General features: G+C 35.5%; 5 protein-coding genes and 1 non-coding gene across 6 annotated transcripts; 3 read left to right on the top strand and 3 right to left on the bottom strand.

The window, feature by feature from the left end:
* Positions 1-3,468: 3,468 nt before the first annotated feature.
* LOC117919098 lies at positions 3,469-5,625 on the bottom strand. The gene has a single exon (XM_034836173.1). The coding sequence runs from the start codon at positions 5,586-5,588 to the stop codon at positions 3,636-3,638; it is 1,953 nt and encodes a 650-aa protein (XP_034692064.1). The 5' UTR covers positions 5,589-5,625; the 3' UTR covers positions 3,469-3,635.
* Positions 5,626-5,783: 158 nt separating this feature from the next.
* On the top strand, positions 5,784-5,856 carry TRNAA-UGC. The gene has a single exon. It is a non-coding gene; the product is annotated as a tRNA-Ala (tRNA).
* Positions 5,857-6,661: 805 nt separating this feature from the next.
* LOC117917337 (tRNA:m(4)X modification enzyme TRM13 homolog) lies at positions 6,662-10,835 on the bottom strand. The gene is made up of 9 exons (XM_034833581.1): positions 10,653-10,835; positions 10,509-10,574; positions 9,931-10,272; positions 9,596-9,854; positions 9,352-9,409; positions 7,899-7,985; positions 7,632-7,766; positions 7,352-7,490; positions 6,662-7,243 (listed from the first exon to the last, which is right to left on the bottom strand). Exons 1-9 carry the CDS (start codon positions 10,724-10,726, stop codon positions 7,015-7,017), a joined length of 1,389 nt encoding a protein of 462 aa, XP_034689472.1. The 5' UTR covers positions 10,727-10,835; the 3' UTR covers positions 6,662-7,014.
* Positions 10,836-12,859: 2,024 nt separating this feature from the next.
* On the top strand, positions 12,860-13,981 carry LOC117918199 (peroxidase 5-like). The gene is made up of 2 exons (XM_034834707.1): positions 12,860-13,111; positions 13,214-13,981. Exons 1-2 carry the CDS (start codon positions 12,860-12,862, stop codon positions 13,979-13,981), a joined length of 1,020 nt encoding a protein of 339 aa, XP_034690598.1.
* A 917-nt stretch (positions 13,982-14,898) lies between these two features.
* On the top strand, positions 14,899-15,682 carry LOC117919377 (ubiquitin-40S ribosomal protein S27a). The gene has a single exon (XM_034836557.1). The coding sequence runs from the start codon at positions 14,964-14,966 to the stop codon at positions 15,432-15,434; it is 471 nt and encodes a 156-aa protein (XP_034692448.1). The 5' UTR covers positions 14,899-14,963; the 3' UTR covers positions 15,435-15,682.
* A 2,250-nt stretch (positions 15,683-17,932) lies between these two features.
* LOC117919320 lies at positions 17,933-20,661 on the bottom strand. The gene is made up of 8 exons (XM_034836492.1): positions 20,223-20,661; positions 19,422-19,455; positions 19,089-19,310; positions 18,853-18,942; positions 18,664-18,729; positions 18,500-18,591; positions 18,379-18,426; positions 17,933-18,296 (listed from the first exon to the last, which is right to left on the bottom strand). Exons 1-8 carry the CDS (start codon positions 20,561-20,563, stop codon positions 18,179-18,181), a joined length of 1,011 nt encoding a protein of 336 aa, XP_034692383.1. The 5' UTR covers positions 20,564-20,661; the 3' UTR covers positions 17,933-18,178.
* Positions 20,662-21,697: the final 1,036 nt, after the last annotated feature.

The raw sequence follows: 21,697 nt of genomic DNA, 5'->3' as shown, positions 1-21,697 counted from the left end.
CATTTTGACAATCACTTATGATGAACATTTTTTATGCAAATTTTGATATCAGGTTATTTCTCCATGGAAATTTCAACACCAAGTTGTTCCAATGTTAAATTTAGTGTAAAGACAACCCATGTTGACTTGTTTCCTTCGGAGGATAGACTTTTGGATATTTTCTGTTATTTTTGTGTTGTTTTAGGGTTTTCTAATTAAAGTTAAGTATGATGGATACAATAGATTTTCTGTTTAGGCTGAGGCATTCATATACAATGTAAGAGGGGGCAACTTCATTTTTTCTCTCCATATTTTATGAAGTTAGAATTTAAAAAAAAAAAAATATTTTCTCTTCTTCTTCATCTAAGACTTTCTTCACCATGATTGTCTAACTTCTTTTGATCTAGAGGAAGGATTGCTTCCTATAGGAAAAATCCTCAATAAAGGAGTGTTTTTTCAAGTAATATGTCCTTATTCTTATATTCAGATTTATCAATGAATTTGTATAAAAATTCTCTGCAAGTCTCTTAGGATAAGACATAATTGATGCTTATTATGCTCATTGAATGCTTACCCTGAGGGTTTGATTCAAGGGATGGTTGATTTGATTAGTTATATGTGAAACCTTTGAGTAGATCTTAAGATGGATTAAGGTTTCACTATTTTGAGATCAAATGTGAAAGAGTATGATCTTGTTAGAATATAAAGATCTCATTCTAGTTAAGATATGACTTAGTAGTTGTTGGGACATTATGCTTTGTTTTTATTATTGATAATTTTGTTTATTTTTATTGTGACATTTGATCTTTTTAGATAGTGACTTTCTATCAAAGATTTGAGGTAGTCTGAAAATGTTTAAGTAAAGGCAAGTTAGTTTTTTGATAAGGTATGATTGGATTGAAAGTTTTAAAATTGAGTTAAAATGTTTTCATTAATTTTTGTAAAGTTAAGATTTTAGTTTTTAAAAAAATTTTGTTTCTAACCATCTAAGCCCTTAGCCCTATATATACCTTACCTAAACGTGTTTTAGGGTTGGATACTTCCAAAAAGAAAATCTTAATTTGCCCTATCATTCCTAAAAAAACTCTCAACAATTTGTACATTGGAATTATTGGTTGTTGTATGACCAACACTCCCTAAGAGGTTAAGGCGAATCCATTGGAGCATTTGAAGTGTTGTATCGTAGACGTGAATCATAATATAGGTATTGAAGAGTAAGTCTTAAGACAAGCAACCAAGTAAATATGTGTATCTTGATTCCAAATAGTAGATGTTTGATCTAAGGTCTCAAACTTTGTGATTTCTTATCTCTACAGTTAATATGGAGGTTTTCCACGTAAAAATCATTGTATCTTATGTGTAATTGTCTCTTTATTGATATCTTTAATCTATTAGGGTTCAATTAAGTTAAAAAGGTTTAAATCCCATTCACAAGTTCCATCAAGTTAAAAATCTCAACCCTTATATTATAATATTTTAAAGACCATTCATTCACCCACTCTAATGTTATCCTACTAGATCCTAGGTTTTTCAGGAGTATTCTTCTCACATTTTTGTTTGTTTTCATTCATTTTTCATCGTTTCTTCATTTAGATTTTATTTTAATCTAGTTTTGTTTGGCTATAACAACAATTAATCATTTTAACAGAAGCAACTGAATTGATAAACCCTGATTCTCTATGCGAATTCATAGTAAAAGTACATCTCAAAACACTATATTCAAAGTTAAAACAAATTGCTATGGTGCAAAGCATTAAGAGTGTATATAACTTTATAGTTGTTAGTTCCTTCCAAACTAGAATTTTCTTCATAATCACAAATGGGAATTGACAATCAATTTGATCAATTGTAATACATAGTTGCTACATTTTGAAGATATTTGCAATTGAAGATTGTACAAAGAATTTGTAAGTGTTTTGACGTAGCGTATGAGTTCAAAAATTGATCAACCAAATTTTAAATCATTATATTTTTATCAAAAATGGTATTAAAAGCTTAAGGGGTGTTAAGATCTTTGATTTAAACCAATTCACTTCAATTTTGATGGATGCTAATGAAGGGTAATAGATCAATTGTTACTTAGAATATTTCAATCTTATATGGGATTAATCACCACATACCAATTTTCATCTTTCCCTAAATAAACCTAAGCTATGCATTGAGTTTGAATCCTTATCATTTAAACTCATTTCCAAAATTAGGGGTTCATGGTGAAGAGAGATGAGTATGCCTCCTTAAAATTCAATTCTTTTCTACGTTAGGGAGTGTTTCTTGAAAAAATTTATGATATTTGGGTTAAAAATTACATTTCAACAAGAAAATTCCCATAAATATATGTTATATTCTTGTTTTCCATTTATTAGGGTAAGACTGAAATATCTTCTTATGTTAATATCAAGAAAAGGTTAATTTCATGTTTGGAGGTAATTCCAAAGGGATTTCACATGAAGATGATGAAAATTTGAGGATCGTAAGACAAGTTGTCCAAGAGACTTTCAGAGGTCTTGGAGTTAGGTAAAATGTATTGACTATTTAAATAGTAGACTTTGCAATTATACTTGTGGTTAAGGATGACAATGAGATAAGTAGTTTTATGACGGGTTTGATTTCTTTTAAAAAAAATAAAAAATTGGGACATGTGCGGATACTACCTTGATTATATATAATGTTTAAATAAAAAAATATTTGATTTGATTTGTTTTTTTTAATATTTATAAAATATTAATTTAATAAAAAAATAATTATAAACATTTATAATCGATATTTATTTATAAATTATATTTATTTTAATAAAATTTAAAATTTTAAAAATTGAAAAATTGAAAAAAAAATTTTAATGGGTTGAGTAAGAAGATTTGATGAAAATAGATACCAATAAATTTGATGAAATTGGAATAAGGAAACCTGCTCGTTGTCCATATCTTTTTAGATAATCATGATACATGGTTGAGTCTGTCTCTCCATTCCTTTTCTAGATTTCTGTTTTTCTTGTTAGATTCATATTTTAATTTATTTTATAGCTTGAAATTCATACTTGTATATAAGGTTTTGCCTACCATATTTGAAAAGTATTGATTGGTTTGTATATTTTAATTTTTAGGGCCATTTTAGTAGGTTGAATATAACATATAATATGATAAGTCGATACATATTTTATCCAATATTTAATCGATAATGAATAATTTTTACATCATTTATTTTATCTTATATTTGATATAAATAATAAAATATATTATTCATCATTTTTTAATATCTTTTTTGAATATATTAATCTTAAATTAAGATTTAAAGTATATACATATACCATGTATTACAAATTTAGTTTTTTATCAAATTTTTATTTATTTTACAAAATTTAAAAATTAAATTTATGATTTAAAAAAATTATAAAATATTTATAAAAATATATCATACTAATATATGTATTATTTAATATATATACATATAAATTATTTTTATATATTGAGTAACATAATTTTTAATATAAAGTATTGGAATGCAATATAAATTCATTCCTGAAAAAGAAGCTTGCAAACGAAATATAAAAATGATGAAATCAAAGTAAAGCAGAGAAACATCCTTGTAATATTAAGCTGTCCGAGTAGAATGATTTTGCACTCACATCAGTGGGCAGTTGGCAGCCATAAATTTAAGTTTCACAGCTCACAAGAGATCCACAATGGTTCATCGAACTCCCCTGTCAACTTATCTCCATTCTCTGACCCCAAACACATACGCCCCATATCCACCTCATTCCCAGTGTGCCATGCTGGCGTCCCATTTTCATATCCATCCCATGTCAGCCTCTTCAATCCACTTCCGTCCAACCTCACCACGAACAGGTCACCATACGGTTGAAAATGATTGGGAAGCGAAATCGGTTCAGCCGTCACGCCCCCCAAGTTGGCCGTGAAAAGAAGCCACTCGCAGTCAGCGCTGAAACACACGTGGTTGATTCTCTCCCTGTCCACGTCAACTGAACCTTCAGATCCCGCCACGTAGACTCTTCGGAGATCGGAGCCGTCGGGCCGGATGACGTATATGCTGAAAGCATTCAAGTTGTCGGGATTGTGCCTGTTCGACGAAAAGGCGATGAGTTTTCCGTCTGGCGACCAGCTAGGCATGGTGTCAATCCATGGTCCCTCAGTTAACTGACGGATACCGCCTTCTAATTCTCCGTTAACGGCGTCTATAATGTAGAGGTTCTTGTTCCCGGAGCGGCCTGACCTGAAAACCACGGACTTGCCGTCCGGCGAGCAAGAAGGAAATGCGTTATTGCCGGTTTCTTCTCTGGTAAGGATCTTCACATCGGCTGGAATGTCTTCACGATCATCATCCAGATACGATGGATCGAACGAGATTCGTGCGATCTGGACCGTCGCTTTTACAGACTCAAAGATCGGTCCTATCGAAGTGTAAATCACATGCTTTTCTGTAGGACTCCAGGAGTTATAGAATGCCGTACGATCTTTCAAAACGGTCCATCTCTTTGAACCGTCTGATTTCACGATCTTAAGGCCGCCTTTCGCTTCGAAGTCGTGATTGAAAGCAATCAAATCACCGGCCGGAGAAAAGCACGGGAACGATCCGTTGAGTCGCAGCATCCGCAGTTCATTTATTGGAGACATTACGGGATCGAGATGTGGAATGGTCGATTCGCCCGGTGATGACTCCCCTCGGAATCGATGGTAGCCGAGAAAACCACATTCGGGAGATACAAAGGGGTTGTAGTGATGGAAATTCGGATTCAGCGACTCGGTCACTGGATAAAACTTCTTCGAATCAATATCAAATATCTCTATGTGCCGGAAATTGCTCCCCTTCCGCCTAGTCGCTACGGCGATTCGCTTACTACCTTGCATGGCCGCAGGAGTGAAACAGTGAACTCGTGGCGGGGTTATCCGGCGAGGAGCCTCGGAAATACTAGAAGATTGAAAATCCTCCGGCAGAGTCACGCTGAAAATGCTCCACCATCCATCATCAGCCTGCCGGTGAAAGTAGAGGTTGGAATCGCCGGACCAGGTGGGCCAACCACCACGCTCGCATACAACAACACGCTTTTCCGGCTCCGATTCCCGGAAAACAACAATATCAGTGTGCAGCTCATGAAATTCACCGCCCCAAGGACGAGACCCATAGGATGCAACAGCTATGAACTTTCCGGACCGAGAAATCGCCGGACTGTAATCGACAACTCCGTGAGGAGTCAACCGCACAACTGCCTTGTCATCAAGCCCAGTGGAGTAAACAGCAGACCAGCTGATGAAGGGCTTCTCTGGCCGTTCATGAGCCGACACGAAGTACAGCCGTCCGTTCTTAACGATCGGACGGTCATGGTAGAGACTGCCGGGAACAGAGAGCAGCTGTTCAGGTTTGGTTACTCCGGGCCGGATTTGATAAATTCGAGGCGAGCCGCTTCTCTCGGAGACGTAAACCAGGGTCTGGTTTTCGTCGAGGAAGTGGCCATTGAAATTGATGGAAGTACCGTCGGTGAGGCGGCGCTCAGAAGTGTGGTTGATGAGATTGGGATCGAGATTGAGAGAAAAGAGGTCGAAGCCGTAGTGAGGTCTGCCAACTGTGGTGAAGACAATGGTTCCAGTGGGTTCCATTGGAGGTGGGGTGCGAGTGTGACTGTAGGAGGCGAAGGCTCTCTTATATAGGTAGCGACACGTTCGCAGTGACACCATCGTTCTTGGCCTCACCCAAATCTTGTGGATGATATATGGGAATGGCACGAGTCACGAGATATGGAATGATGATTTTTAAAAATAATATTACGTAAAATCTGAACCTGGAACTCATGAGGGGATGTAGCTCAAACGGTAGAGCGCTCGCTTTGCATGCGAGAGGTACGGGGTTCGATACCCCGCATCTCCAAACTTTTATGCACTGATGAATTTTGTTTGGATTTAATTATTATTTTTATATTACTTATTTTATAAAATAAAAAATTGTAATTAAAAAACTAAAATTTTGATTAAAAAAATAAAAAATATTAATGAAAATGCATTTTATATATATATAATACTTTCATATATTGAATAATTTAATATGAATTTTTTTATTTATAAATTTTAAATATTTTAATCATAAATATTGTTAATAAAAATTTATTTATTAAAATCGTTGAATACTTTCTAAATAACACTAAATGCAAGAGAAATTTCATATTTTTTTAATAGTATATATTAAAATGTAATATAATTTTTTATTTAAATAAATATACGATATTAAAAAATAAAATATATTTTATTTTTTTCTTATTCATTTTACCAACTAAATATAAATATGATATAACATGTCATTTAATATCTTAAGATATATATATATTATTTATTTTATTATATTAATTAAATATAATTTAACAGTTTAGATTTTACCTTATTCAATTTTCTATTAATAATATAATAATACAGAAAAAAAAAAAAACCCTTCTTTTCGAGTCGAGAAAAAAGGCATGCAGAATGCGACAACTGAAGGGATGCACTCAATCTCAGTGTCTACACTTTTTGGATCACCATCTCTGTATTTCTTGTTCTCCACGTTGGCGTCCTTAGTCTCAAGCACCAAACCACTAGGCGGCCATGAGTGGGATGCACCATATATCCTCTAAAGTTGAGGTGGTTTTTCAAAGTTGGAATGTATTCCATACCATGCTTTCTCAAAGTAGACACAAAAGCCAGCTTTGTCAAGAATCTTAATATCTTTGAATAATCAATCCATAAAGCATTACAGCAACTATGCTATGCTGTGTCAGAGTTCAAATCTCTTTGGCTGATGGTCTATAAGACAAATCATAATATATTTGAGTAGTTAGACCAGCCATGGTACACTGAATAGAGCTCAATATTTCAACACACCGACGAGCAAATTTACAGCTCGATAATCCATAGCTAAGTACAAGAAAATGGAAGATAAGGGAACTTCCTAGTGTGTGTTTCTATCCACTGCTTGATGGAGTTTTCTCGTTTCTCAATCTTTGAATCAGTGTATAAACTAGCAATGCTTTTCAGTGGGAGAAGGAACCTCAGCATCTTACAGGTGATTGACATGTTTGGCAATCAGTAAATGGTTTTCTGGAGAGATGGTCGGTGGGACGTACTTCACAAGCTGTGTTTCTAACCCATGTTCTTTGACCCACATCAACCTCCCCATGTCTATGATCTCCTTGCACATGAACCCTACTACTGCCCTTTCCATGGCTTTCATATTCTGCACAATTTCAGCAACTCCACCAACATCTTCAACACATTCTTTCTTCTCACTATGACAACATGATAAAATCAATATGTCAATTAGAAAATACAGTTTGAAATTGGAAAAAAAAAACCATTCAGGATGGCATTAAGGCCTAAGAGTTCAATGGAATTACATTGATTGTAGATGCAGTCTGCAACCAGCAACGTCTGAAAGATCCGAGCCATGATCTGCATCCACTGCCCAGCTAGTAAACCAAGTAATAGCATGAAAATCGTCTTTAGTGATCCCCAGATTCATTAAATATTTTTTATCTGCAGGGCAGCAAAATTTAAAAATTTAGGCAGGTCATGATAGAAACAGATGTCTGCAAATCATGAAAATTAAACTCAATGAGGTTGTGCCAACTATAAATTATATATATATATTTTTAAATAGCATGAAAAATTGATTACTTATATAGTGTTTCCACTGGCAAAGATGATGGCAACAAGTAGCTATAGCTAGGCCTCTGAGGTAATGACCACTACAGCACTGAACAGCATCATCTTGATTGGATTCCTCAGCAAGGCAACATCTCAGGCTCAAATCTGCAGCAAAGTTTGACAATTCATAATGGACTCAGAGAGTCTCACAAAAGATGATTATCAACAGATTTACAATGGATTTAAGAGTAAAGATTTAACAGCAAGTTATTTGGAGTTGCACCAAATGTTAATCACCTGTTGCAGGCCCACATAGATGTTTACCAATTGCAAGGTAAGGAACTCCCTGTAAAGACTCAACTGCCTTCAAGTTTAAATCCTCAACTGCAATGGTTGAATGTTGTAACGTAACAATGTAGCCAAAGGTATGCCATTTATAAACATACAATAAACAAAAGGTATAACAAAGGATCCTACAATAAACAAAGATGAAATCAACATGTCAAATGAAACTGATGCAAGGTCAGTACTTTTTGGTACCAGAATATAACGAAGTTTTGACTTGTTATTTTGCAAATGATAGTGTGAGAAAGAGTAGATTCTGAAGTAGGGTTAATGCAGCGGACTCTAAATAGGAGAACAGACCAAGAAGCTATTTGCCAAAAGCTAGCACTATGAAATTCTCAAACATAAATAAACTATCGTAACGATTTGCTCCCAATCATGTAGATATGATTCACTTTGCACCCAAAAGGGCCCTCACAGCTTTAAAATGCGTTTACAAAGTTAAAAGAAGCTCATACATATATAATGCCAGAAATTTTTTCCCCTATCTGATATAAGATATCACAATCAACCCCCAATGCAGGCGCAATGTCCTCGTTATGTCCCATGAGCTCCTCTTAACCTTGTAAATATGTTTTAAAGCTATAAGGACCCTTTAGGGTGCAAAGTGGATAATATCTACATGGTTGGAAGTAGATTATTATAAATGGTATCAAAGTCGATCTCCAAACCCAGTGTGGGGGTTTGTTTGGTCTCGTAAGAGGTGTTGGCTGTTTGGCCCCACAATCCCATAAGACACAACGAAAATGTGTTTGCATGGGGGTGATTATGATATCCCACATCAGATAAGGGGAATATAAGTATGAATTCCTCTTAACCTTACAAATGCATTTTAAAGTTGTGAGTGCCCCTTTAGGCCTAAAGCGAACAATATCCATACAATTAAAAGCAAGTCATTACAACTACAGTTTTAATGAATATCAGTATTTGCATTTCCCAATTATTGTTTAGCATTTTGGTAATTGGGACAATGAATCTACAAAAGCACTAGTCCTAAAAGTTTCATAATTTTATTGCCTAGACACATGGTTAGCCTCAAACTGAAATTCGGACATTAGAACACGCAGATGTATAAGCTCCAATAAGTACTTAATGTATATGTCTTTGTCAAAACACCAACAAGGCCATGCATGCATGTTAGTACATGCAGATGTATAAGCTCCAATAAGTACTTAATGTTTATGTCTTTGTCAAAACACCAACAAGGCCACGCATGCTCGACCTTGTAAAGGGGGCATTTTTTTAATAGTCTCATAAATGTTATGATCTTACTCGGTCTAAGTGCATTCCTTAAAGTTGGCTAAACTGTAGCATAGAGAGAATAAAGAAACATTACATTTGATCTATTAAAAAACTTGTCAGCAAAGAAATGAAATTTCTTCCAAGAGGATTTTGAAAACCTTACTGTCAATTCTCAAACGCTCTAATATCAAGCTCTCTTTCTGTCGCAGTGATCGATCAGCCTAGAAGTAGCATTAGCACATTATAACAATTAAAATACATACATACACAAATCTTACTTCAAAGATGCAGTGAGTTCAAAATGTGAATTCATTATACTTCTTTAAAAACCTATCATTGAACATTTCCAAATCTGCCAACATTTAAGGAAAGACATGCTGGTTCAGTGAAGAATGCATTCAGCTAACCTTCAGCTTGTATGACTTTCGCTCAACCAAAAAAACTCTCTTGATCCCATAACAATCTGCAAGCATTTGAGTCAAGTACCCTCTTCCGGCTCCAAACTCGACTACTGCAGGAACTCCATTATCATCCCCTGATGATCTATCAGAGTCACATTGCTCCATTTGGTCATCACCACTAGATTTCTCCAATACCCCAAATTCTTCCAAATTCCCAAGAATTGACGCCTGTTGCACAACATGTTTCTCTTGAAATGGTAATTTCCTGCAAAATAACAAACTATTTTGTAAACCAAATAACCCCCCATTAAAGAATAAACTAAATATGTCAGTTTGTATACCGGTCTACTTCTCTCTTGATCCATATATCGCAAGCTTCAGGCACCCTATAAGAGTCTCGAATATCATTACGTATTGAACTATGAATAGACTGAATTTTACTAATTAATATGGAGAATTCAGGTACAGTCATGCTATATACAGCGTTCCTCTTCATCAATGAGGTAGCGTTCTCCAAAGAAGCTAATGTGGGTGCCGCTGCTCCCTTCTCATCTCCTTCATTTTCATCATCTTTCCCACCATTGATGCCCTTTTGGTAGAAAGGTTGACTACTCAAGGACTGAGCTTGCTTGAGTAATGGGCATCTTTTCATATGTCCTTCAAGATTTTCACTCAGTACAGAGCTACAAATCAGGTAAAACAACAAGAGCATAACATGTTAAACAGAGAACAATTCTATTTCTTTGGTTGCACAGAAACTGTTAGCAAGACAAAGAGAAAACAAAAAACTTAACAACAGAGAATTATTTGACCCAATTGATAAAACGTATATTTCAAAGTTCATCTTCTTTTCTTTTCTTTCTCAGCGACCAAACAGAGGATGAAGAAAAAAAAATGAAGAATCAGAATAAAAGATTACTGAGAAGGGTCGATTGGGCATGGCACCCACTCTGCATCAGACCTAGTGTTGTGGTTCCCGCAAAACCTGGGCCGTTAGATTACAAATCAGAGATCCAATCAAAGCATATAAAGAGAGAGAAGGGAGAGAGAAATTGATACTTACACGGAATCGTTGATACGAAAGTTTGCACAGAAACGTTTCTTCTTGGGAAGCCAGAAGCTGCAGCGGTTTTCCATACTCTGAGACAGCCGGAGACGTCCAACGCCGCCGCAGTCTCAGTTAGAGCAGACAGTTTCCGGCTGGTTGCTCAGCTGATCTGCACCCTAAGGCATGCCAATAGGGCTCACTGATTTGTGTAGCCCACTGGGCCATCTTAGTGAGTTTCTAGTCACTCGGCCAAGACCTGGCAGCAATAGCCCAAAGGCTCAGGCTACGGCAATAACAAAAATAACAAAGCAATCAAATTTTCACATATTCTCAAAAGAGCTTTGACCCAAAATACTATGTCTTAAAAAAAAAAATCCATAAAGTACCCTCGTTTTCAAAATAATGTCCAATCTAATGTGTTTATGCCACGTAAATTGCCATGTCATAAAACCGTAGTTGGTAACTACGGTTTCATTTTTTAAAAACAGTCAAAATCGTAGTCACCAACTACGGCTTTAACTTTTCTTTACCTTTTTCCCCTTTTCCCAATTAAGTTTATTCATTTTCCGAATTACCTTTCTAAAATTTACAATCTAAACCTCCAATCAAAATAAATTTTTTAAAAATTGAACATTCACATGATTTAAAATTTGAACTTAAAATATTGGTTTTAGGTTTAAATTTAAAGTTATGATCACCAACTACTATTTTTACTATTTTTATAAAAAAAAAAATCAAAAATCATGATTACCAATTATAGTTTTGTGATGTGAATACCCACATGAATAAGATACACATCACATTAAAAATTATTTTGAGAATAAAATTATTTTATGAATTTTCTGTTTTAAAAAGTCATTTTTGCCCAAAACTTCTATTAGTACCCAATAAGAAACATTTTTCTTATTATCAATGAATTTACAAAAATATTCCAAAAGTATTTTCATCTATTTACCAAAACAATTAAACTAAATAGTGAATTGATTAGAAAAACGAAGATATTTTCTTTCTACAATTCTATATTTTAAGAAGTGGAAAAACAAATTCTTTTAGGTTTAATATTTTAAACCTTTCCATTCCATTTTGATCCCATTTTGAAAGGAGAAAGATGGAAAAAAAAAATTATTTTTGTTGTATTTAAGTAATTTTTTTGAAAGGAGAAAAATGGAAAAAAAAAATATTTTTGTTGTATTTAAGTAATTTTCCAATTATTTACCCACTTGAAGTCATATTATATTTTGTACAAGTGCATAATTATCTTTAATTTTTGCACAAAAAAACAAAATAATATAATATTATTCATTATGAGGGTATAAAATAATATATTTATAACTAATTATATTTATATTGAGTGTATTGCCAAATATTTTAATAAAATTATCAAAATATATTTTTATATCAAATTAAAGACATCAATTATTTAATTTCATATATTACTATTATTTAAATAATGAAATTAATTAAAGTTTAATATTTTTATTACACCACTTACATATTTTTAATCAATATAAAATCAAAATAATATAATATTTTATTTAAAAAAATTAAAGTTAAATATATATATATATATATATATATATATATAAAATTAAAGTTAAAGCTGTAGTTGGTGACTACGGTTTTATGACATGACAATTTACGTGGCACAAACACATTAGATTGGACATTATTTTGAAAACGAGGGTCCTTTATGGATTTTTTTTTAAGACATAGTATTTTGAGTCAAAACCCTTTTCAAAAACTGTTTTTGAAACCATTTATTAAAAATGCGTTAAGAATCAGACTCTATTTGGATATGAAAAGTAAATACAGAGTGTAAAATACTTATATATTTTCTAAAATATTACTTTCTTTAAAAAAAACAAAATAAATAAATATATAAATTTATAAAATATATTAAATTCAAACCCATTTTTGTTTTTATATTTCATTATTTCCCTTTTTATTTTTCAATTTTCTCATTTATTTTCTTTGATCCCCTACTTTTCTCCGATCTTCTCCATGTCTAAAGGGTGCCCAAAATTAACATCATGGGCTTCAAATAGCAACACACGTTTTCTTTTTAAAAATAGTAGAACCAACTCTTCCTCCCTTCACCATTCTCTCCATTTTTCTCAACCTATATATACTATCAGCTACTCTCTCGGTTCCCATCTCCATGACCCAATGCTCATATATATGCTTCTCTCCTCTCTCCTTCACCTCTTTCCCTCCCCCATAAAATGGCGACTTGTGAAAGGCCCGGGTTCCAAGCCCTTGCATGGCTCCTATGCTTGATTTTTGCTCATCTTTCTGCATCTACAATGGCTTTTCCACGATCATCATTATCATCATCCCTTAAAGTTGGCTTCTATGGATCAAAATGTCCATCTGCGGAGGCAGTTGTGAGAAAGACTGTAGATAAAGCTGTGTCCCGGAATCTTGGCATTGCTGCTGGCCTCATTAGAATGCATTTCCACGACTGCTTTGTGAGGGTAAGCGCATATGGCTTCTATAAATCCTCCTAGAATTTGATAAACTTCCATCAACGTACGTCCTTATTTTCTTCCTTGACTTGATTCTCTATTGCGTTTCAGGGTTGTGATGCTTCTGTACTACTGGATTCCACACCAGGCAACCTTTCCGAGAAAGAACATCCAGCCAACAACCCAAGCTTAAGAGGCTTCCAAGTCATCAATAAGGCAAAAGCCAAACTTGAGGCTCTGTGCCCGGAAACCGTTTCATGTGCGGACATAATTGCTTTTGCAGCTCGTGATGGTGCCTTAAAAGTGGGGGGAATCAACTATACTGTGCCAGGAGGCCGCCGTGATGGGCGCGTATCTCACAAAGATGAAGTGGCTGAAAGTCTGCCTCCTCCCCACTTCAATGCCGAACAACTTGAGCTCAGGTTTTCACGAAAAGGTTTGTCGCTTGATGAGATGGTGACGCTCTCTGGGGCGCATTCTATTGGCATGTCTCATTGCTCCTCCTTCTCAAAACGCCTCTACTCCAATGGCACTCATGCCCACGATCCTTCTATGCGTCGAAAATATGTATCCTTTTTGAGAACCAAATGCCACCCACAAAGAAATGGAGGTCAAAATCCTACTGTCCCTCTTGAAGCTAAAACACCTGGCCGCTTGGACAACAAATACTACAAGGAATTGGAGAAACACCGGGGGCTATTGAATTCAGACCAGACGTTGATGAGCAGTCAATCAACAGCATGGATGGTGAGGAACAATGCAAGGCATGGATCTACATGGGCTGCCAAGTTTGCAGCAGCAATGGTGCACATGGGTTCGATTGATGTCCTCACTGAGACACAGGGTGAGATCAGGAGGAGTTGCCATGTAGTGAACTAATTAATCTTTTGTAATTGTTTTATGCTGGGGCTAGCAAAATTTTGAAATTTCGTTGATCTTTTCCAATGTGCTTTGTTCTTCTGCTCTCTGATTAGGCTTTAAATCATTTCCCCCTCTGATGAGATTTTGCACTGTTCTTCCCCGTAATACATTACATTGAGGTTGAAAATTTTAGAATTATTAGATGATGGGTAATTCATTTTATAAAATTAAATTATCAATTTTTTAAAAATTTAACTTTCTAGAATTTGAATTTACAATTTATATCATACAATTTAACTTCTCATCCTCTGCTTAGGAATGATATTCCAATGAGTTTTTTTTGGGTATTCATCAAAATAAATAAATTAGAGACTTTGAGATTTTTTTTTGAAAACCTAAGATAGATTTGGATATTTTCTTATCCCATTTCTCCACGCATAAAATTAATTTTAAAAAATAATTTAATTTAATTTTTCTATTTTTAATACATATAAAATAATAAAATTATTTTTTAATAAAATAAATTATAAAAAATTATAATCTTATAATTATTTTAAATGTAATTAATTTTTTTAAATTTAGCGTTTTTTTTTTAAATTAGAATTAAAAAAAGAAAAGAAAAAGGAAGAGGTTAAATGAGTAAGGAAAATCCGTATATACCCTTAATTTTTTTACAAGAGAAGGGATGAATTTTGAATAAGCGGGACAGGTCGGGGTTGCGGGCGACCCGTCTCTAAGACTCTAACCAACTCTTTGGCATAATTTAGCTCTTAGCCTTAAAGGCCACCCAAAGGGCTCATGACGGTCCATAGTCATTGGGCCTCGGGCCAGGTACGCGTACCTAAAACGTAAAACTCGCATTTTGCGAGGGTCTATAACGTAATTCAACTACATTCACAACCATGAAACCCTAATATGGGCTTTCTTTTAACCTAGCGAGTCGCAACTACATCCAAACCCTAGAAACCCTAATCCTTACCCCTCTTCCCCTGACGCGAAGATGCAGATCTTCGTGAAAACCCTAACGGGTAAGACCATAACCCTTGAGGTGGAGTCCTCTGACACCATCGACAATGTGAAGGCCAAGATCCAGGACAAGGAAGGCATTCCTCCGGACCAGCAACGCCTCATATTCGCCGGGAAGCAGCTCGAGGACGGCCGGACCCTAGCTGACTACAACATCCAGAAGGAGTCTACCCTCCACCTGGTGCTCCGCCTCAGAGGTGGCGCCAAGAAGAGGAAGAAGAAGACCTACACAAAGCCCAAGAAGATCAAGCACAAGAAGAAGAAGGTGAAGCTCGCCGTGTTGCAGTTCTACAAGGTTGATGACTCCGGCAAGGTCCAGAGGCTGAGGAAGGAGTGCCCCAACGCTGAGTGTGGCGCCGGCACTTTCATGGCCAACCACTTTGACCGTCACTACTGCGGTAAGTGTGGTTTGACTTATGTTTACCAGAAGGCCGGTGGTGAGTGAGAGATGGCGCCGTCTCTGATTTCATCTTTGTTCTAGGGTATTGAGACCAATAATGAGGTTTAGGACTTGGTTTGGTGGATTTATCATGTTTTGTTATGCTTTATGATACTTTAAAGTCACAGTTTTGGAGTTCAAAATGCTGTTTTAGTTGTTAGATTCTGGATTGTCGTTGTTGAATTTGATATGGTCTGATAACTTCGATGGGTTTTTACAATTGATCACAATGCTATTATTTTGATTCTATGTTAGTTGATTTGTGGCTATGATTACTTTTGTTCGGTGATTTGGTTGTTTACACTGAAGCCTTTGTCCTCCATCATGGAAGTGCGAAATTCTCAACCTCACAATATGATCCAATTGCAGTTATTTTAGTTGCTTTGCTAAAAACTTGTGATCTCTTAAAATTTTGAAGCTTAATACTCTGTATTCTGGCCATGTGGATGTGGTAATCCTCTTAGTTATGATGATCTGCTGCTAAGCAGCTCTCCGAATAAACAAAGCAAAGGTAATTAGTTTTGCTTCTTATTGAAGCCCAAACTGGCCTATATTTTGGAAGTCACTGTTTTGATTTTTATGTCCTATTAGTCTTGATTTGGGGAAGATGTGTTTTAGAGATGTGCTTGGGACTTTGTAGAGCTGACCAGTCCAGAGGCACTTCCCTCCAATTTAGAACTTCAAACAATGGTCCCTTGTGGAATAAGTTGAGGATGGGTGGGGGAATTTGATAAAACGGCCATGTAGCTTAGTGGTAACTATGGATTTTAAGGAAATCTCTTGGGAAAGGGATCAAATCCCCATCTTGCCAAAGGCACCATGTGGCTCTTCAAGTCCCTCTGATATCATCTGAGAATAAAAATTCATATCTGATGGAGATTGTTGCATTGTTTACCCAGTCATATTTTAAGTATTAAAATAAATCTCAACATGCTATTCTGACTTCAGTTCATGCTTTTAAAAGGCACACTTAAAGCGTGCCAAGGCCCAAGGTGCAACCACTTCCTAGTTGTAGCGCCTCGCTTGACAATACATGGACTTTGTTGAAGAGGCATGCCTTGTCTACTTTACTTTTCCTTTTTAAACTCTTTTATTTTTGAAATTTCTAATTATGTATTGAAATTTATATAATTTCATTACTTGTTCATTGAATGCTTGTTTTAAATATTTGGTATCTTAAAATTTTTATTGATTGGATTAGATTTTGAATCATATTTTATAAAATTAATATGCATCTTAGGTCATATTTTACTTCACTCAAGTGCGCATCTTGTGTTATGCCTTGTGGCTAAGTTTTAGGACACTTTTTGCACCTTAGGTGTGCCTTGTGCCTTGTGCCTTGTGCTTCTTTTATATGCGTGTGTGTATATATATATATAGTCAATTGGTTCATTTAACATTCCTTTTAATGTTAAGAGGTTTTGTCTTACCTTGCCCAAATAATTTGCAGCAAGGGCTACGAATTGGAAGTAGTCTTATCTGAGCATTTGTCTTAATTGCATTGCAAATGGTATTTAAGGTCAAACTAATCATAAATGGCATCTGTTGTATGCACTGTTAGGAATCTTAGCTTTAGGTCATGATATTCGAATCTTAGTGATAGCAAATCTCTCATAAGACAACAAAGTTTATTAATGCAATAAATAGGGTATATATGAGCAAGGAATATCCATCTTTTGCTAAACAGGATGTATTGAGCTTTTTCCTGTTCGTTTTGATCAACTCCTGGTGCCCACATTTTATATGTTTTCCCTTTGCTTTTGGTTGGCAATGTTATTCATGCTGATGCTTATAACACCAATGAATAATCATCCACGTCTGTCACCATCTTTGTTTATGCACTTGGTAATTTGGGGGTGGGATTCCCCTACCAATGGCGGTTAAGACCCCTTTCAATAGCTCAAGCACCAGCTTATTTACATATAAATGTGCCATCTAGTAAATATGATGATGCCCTGATATGTACGGAGGATCTCGAGTAAATACGAAAAATATTGATGCAAAAACACTTACACATTGACTGAAAGATTTTCCGCATTCATTTGTCATGGAGGTTGACAAATCTGCTCAAGACAATTTTAATCTTGAACTAAAAATCATATTGAAAAGGTGTTATAATGAGTGGAAACCAAGCAAGCAAGGAAACGTGAAGACCGCACCAAAGCGCCAAGATATGCTGGCGGTGTGGGCGCCTGAGGTTTGAAACAGAGGTTCCAAATGTCAGATATGGCTTTATTCATACAAGGCTGTTGAAACTGACAATTCAGTCGCCTCAAGGGAGGGTTCTTGTAGAATGAATAAGTGAAATAATTGTACATGGGGCTTACCATTGTATGACATGTTTATTTCATTACTGGCCCATGCTATGAAATTCACTTCTTTCTCTTCTCATAACAGGTTGAATGTGTGAGGTTTGGAGGTGAGAGAATATATCTCCCCGCATTCAACATGATTCAATATTAATTTGATTCATAAATCCATTGGACTCTGTAGTCCAATTCAAGTGGGGGTTCAAAAAAATGTGTATTTATAGCTAACCCACAAAAAGGTTGAGAAACAGTTGGGAAGAGCCTCCCTCAGGCTCTGATGGAAAAGCTTGGGCACTGGCTCAAGCCTGCAAGATGTTCAACAACCACATAATTTATGGAAGGAATGCCCGAGCATTCATCCTTTATATACATAAGCATACCAAACAAAATCAATACAAGTCTCAACTTAAACAGACGCTCAATTTCGAGAGCAACCTGGAACTAATGAACCCTGATGAACTCGTGGGGGAAGAATCTCGAAAAAATTGTAATTTTTGCTTTCATGATCAGTGCAAAGAGTCCATAACAGGGGATGTGAAGAACAGCCAAGCAGAAATACCTGCAGGATGGACACCGACTTCAGATATTGTGTATTCATGGGTTAAGGCAAAGAATAGGATGAAATGGCGTAGATGGTTTACCATAGAGGTGCCCATGGTGTTGAAAGCTCGAGGAAAGGGTATGGCCACCTGAGAGACACGATAAGTTCAGTCTTGAAGCAAAAGTCTCAGAGCAGAGAGGGTGATTAAGAACAATGCTTACCATGAAAACCCACAAGCGTGGATGACCCATTGGAAAATAACATAGATACAGCTCCAGAGCACAAAGTATGACAACCGGAACCATGGGAATGGCTGGAAAACAAGATGGACAGTCGCTTAATTTTTATCAGTAGGTTATTAACTTGTTGATGATTCTATACTTACAAGGCTATTGAGGCTGGTATCAAGGAGGAGGAAGAACGCATTCATAGTATGCATGCATCCCATCAACTGCCAACCATAGATCAAACCAAAATCAGTGGAAAGAGGAGAGTGAAAAATTCAGTGCAGTTCTTGTATAGTTAAAAGGGAAGGGATGCCATTCCCTTCATCTTTAGAAGAAAGGTTCCTCACCATGTTCAGTCCAAGGTGTGCATTTGACAGAAATGGGACTATTACACACCAAAATACAATGTCTGTTAGGATTACCGCGCCGGCGCAAGTCTGTTGTTATTGCCCAACAAGAAAAATTAGCTTCAACCCGCATAATGAAATTTCTTCATGAGATTTTGCAAGAAAACACTTTCTACAAACATTAGACAAAGCCGATTTCTGTACTGAATTCTTCTTAGGCTAGTTCATGAACTGACCTGATACGCGATTTGCATAAGATATCCCAACAATCCTGCTCTCCGCTGAATCGCCTCTTGGTCATAGTGGCTTTGCAGCTTGATGGTGCCTCTGATTTCTTTTGCCCTGAATATCACAGCAGTTGATGACCTACTCTCTTCCAAATCCTCTGTAACCCTATTCTCAGTAGGTGGTTTCACGGAGTACACCCAGCATCCATAAGCAGACATGCAGCTCCCGAGCTACAAACAGAAACGATATATAGAGCTATATTTATACTTGTTATCCAAGCCATATGACTGCATCTATGAAGTAACCAGGAAACGATTTTTGCTCTAAAGTAGAAGACATACCGCAAAGTATACTATAACTAATGAAAAAGTCCACCTGCAGATCAAATCATATCACAAGAGTATACATCATCAGATTAAGAAACAAAACTCAGATAAAATCTCAAGATTCTCAGCAATGTAGCAGCTTGGCAGTTGCATACAGAATTTGAATGTGAAACTTAGCATTCAAGATTAGTTGAATTCAAACCATAGATGGTGGAAACGCTTCTCAAAATAAGTAGTTTGATATGAAGTCCTTTATATCATCCACTCCTCACAATAAAAACAGTTGTCTTCTATACAAAATGTTCACTAATGATTCATTAGGAGAGAACAGGGGTGTTGTTGGGTTCTTTAGACTCGATTATCATTTGCTCTTAATTCTACAAAAAGTTGCATAATCTGTTGTTCCCATCTCATTTTTCCTATGACAATAGCAAGGGCTTCAAACAGCAGATGATTTTTATGCATTTTGTTATTCTTAACTCATATGCATTCTTCCACAACCCTTAGAAAAGTTCAATTTTCCCAAATTATATTAAAAATTTTCTTCGTCAATATGAGGGAAAATTATGCTAAAGAGTTCTGTAAATGAGTGAATTGGCATTCAATCAACTGAATCTTATCTCTTAAATCATGAGGGTTTCGGTTAATGAAACATTTGACTAGTACAATCGTACCGATTGTAGTGAATTTTTCTATTATCTTCTATATCTAGAAAATTAGTACTCCAATGGGCACAAATGAACAGAAACAGAGCACAACATGAACAAGAACATCAAGAGAAATTGAACAAAATATAAATAAAAGAGAAGAGCTTACTCTGTGTAATAAACAAAGATTGTAGCATCCCATTTGAGGACGTCCCAGGCCAAGAATCCGGCCATCGCAAAAAAGGAAACCACTCTCAGAAGCAACAGCCAAACAGGGTGCACCCCTCTCCAACAACTGCTCCATAGCTGTGAAGAGCTCACATGGCCCAGCCTCGTGGTACCCACATACCCCTCACAGTCTGGCCTAGCAACCAACAAGCTCTCATACATGGTTCTATCTTCATATTTTCCGGAACCTTCCTTATTCCATATCACCCAGAGAGAGCCACAGAAGGCCGCAGCCACTATCCCAAAACAAATGAAGTCGTACCAGTACACCACCATTGCCATGGTCGATGAACACACCACCTTGGCCCTTGCCCAGAAAAAAGAAGATCAAGGATCCAAAGGTGGAAGATTGGTAGTTCCAAAAATTGGTATTTTGACGGAATAAACCCTGGAATATGGTGTGTTGTGGGAGGTTCAGCTGGAGGTCTGATCAGGTGGGACTGGTGGTTTTGACTGTCCGGTTTGGTGCTGCATTCAAAAGTTGTTAAGGGACTGAAGGCATGTTGACCCTTAGGAATTTGGCCGGTGACAGCTCTACAAAAGGATATTAAATTTTGGGTGAACAAATTTTTCATCCTAAACTTCCATTTTCATAGCCACTCATCCAATAATTTGGGTCAGTTTTAATAATCTAATGTATTATTCAATCCCTTTTTTTTTTTTTTTTTCCTTTTTACCGGAGGCTAGTTTGGACCTAATAGCTTGTTTATTTTTGTATATATAAATTAGTAAAGCGAGAAACAAAATAAGAAAATAATTGAATACTTATTACTTAATGATTTAAGTTGATTTTAAATTAAATTATACTTAAGTTCTTAATTTAAAATTTATTATTTAATTTTTATTTTAAGTATTAAGATTATTTAATAAAATTAACTTAAAATATATTTTAAATAATTAAATTGACATATTTATCCTCATAAATTATAACTAGCCCAAAAGAGGTCAAGTAACAGTAAAGACAGTGAACTAGCAAAGAAGATCCTAGAAGTATTAAGAGAAACGAAGATAAAAATGTAAAATAAAAATATAGATTTAAGAATAAGTTAATTGGTTTTATTTATTATTTAAAATTATTTTTTTACTTTAAATCATACCATTAAATTATTTTATCAAATATACTTAGTTTACTTAATAATTTAAATTAAGTTATTAAGTTTGTTTATTAAACACCCACTAGGATGTACTCGTAAATTGAATTAGAAAATATTCTGCTTGATTTTGGGGTTACATGTATTTCATTATTGAAGCTACCTGATTGGCTTGATTTATTGTAGAAGTGTAAGAAGATATGTACTTTAGCTTATTTTAAGACAAAAGTCCACCATGAGATGTGAAGACATGATTGCAATTAGTTAAACAAAATTATTGCAAGAAATATCAAATATGGCAAAAGTTCATGCCACTAAAATACTT

Source organism: Vitis riparia, chromosome 7 (assembly GCF_004353265.1).
Source record: "Vitis riparia cultivar Riparia Gloire de Montpellier isolate 1030 chromosome 7, EGFV_Vit.rip_1.0, whole genome shotgun sequence".
Classification (NCBI taxonomy): Eukaryota; Viridiplantae; Streptophyta; class Magnoliopsida; order Vitales; family Vitaceae; genus Vitis; species Vitis riparia.
The sequence above is the reverse complement of the archived record's forward strand: the minus strand, read 5'-3'. Positions and strand labels throughout refer to the sequence as shown.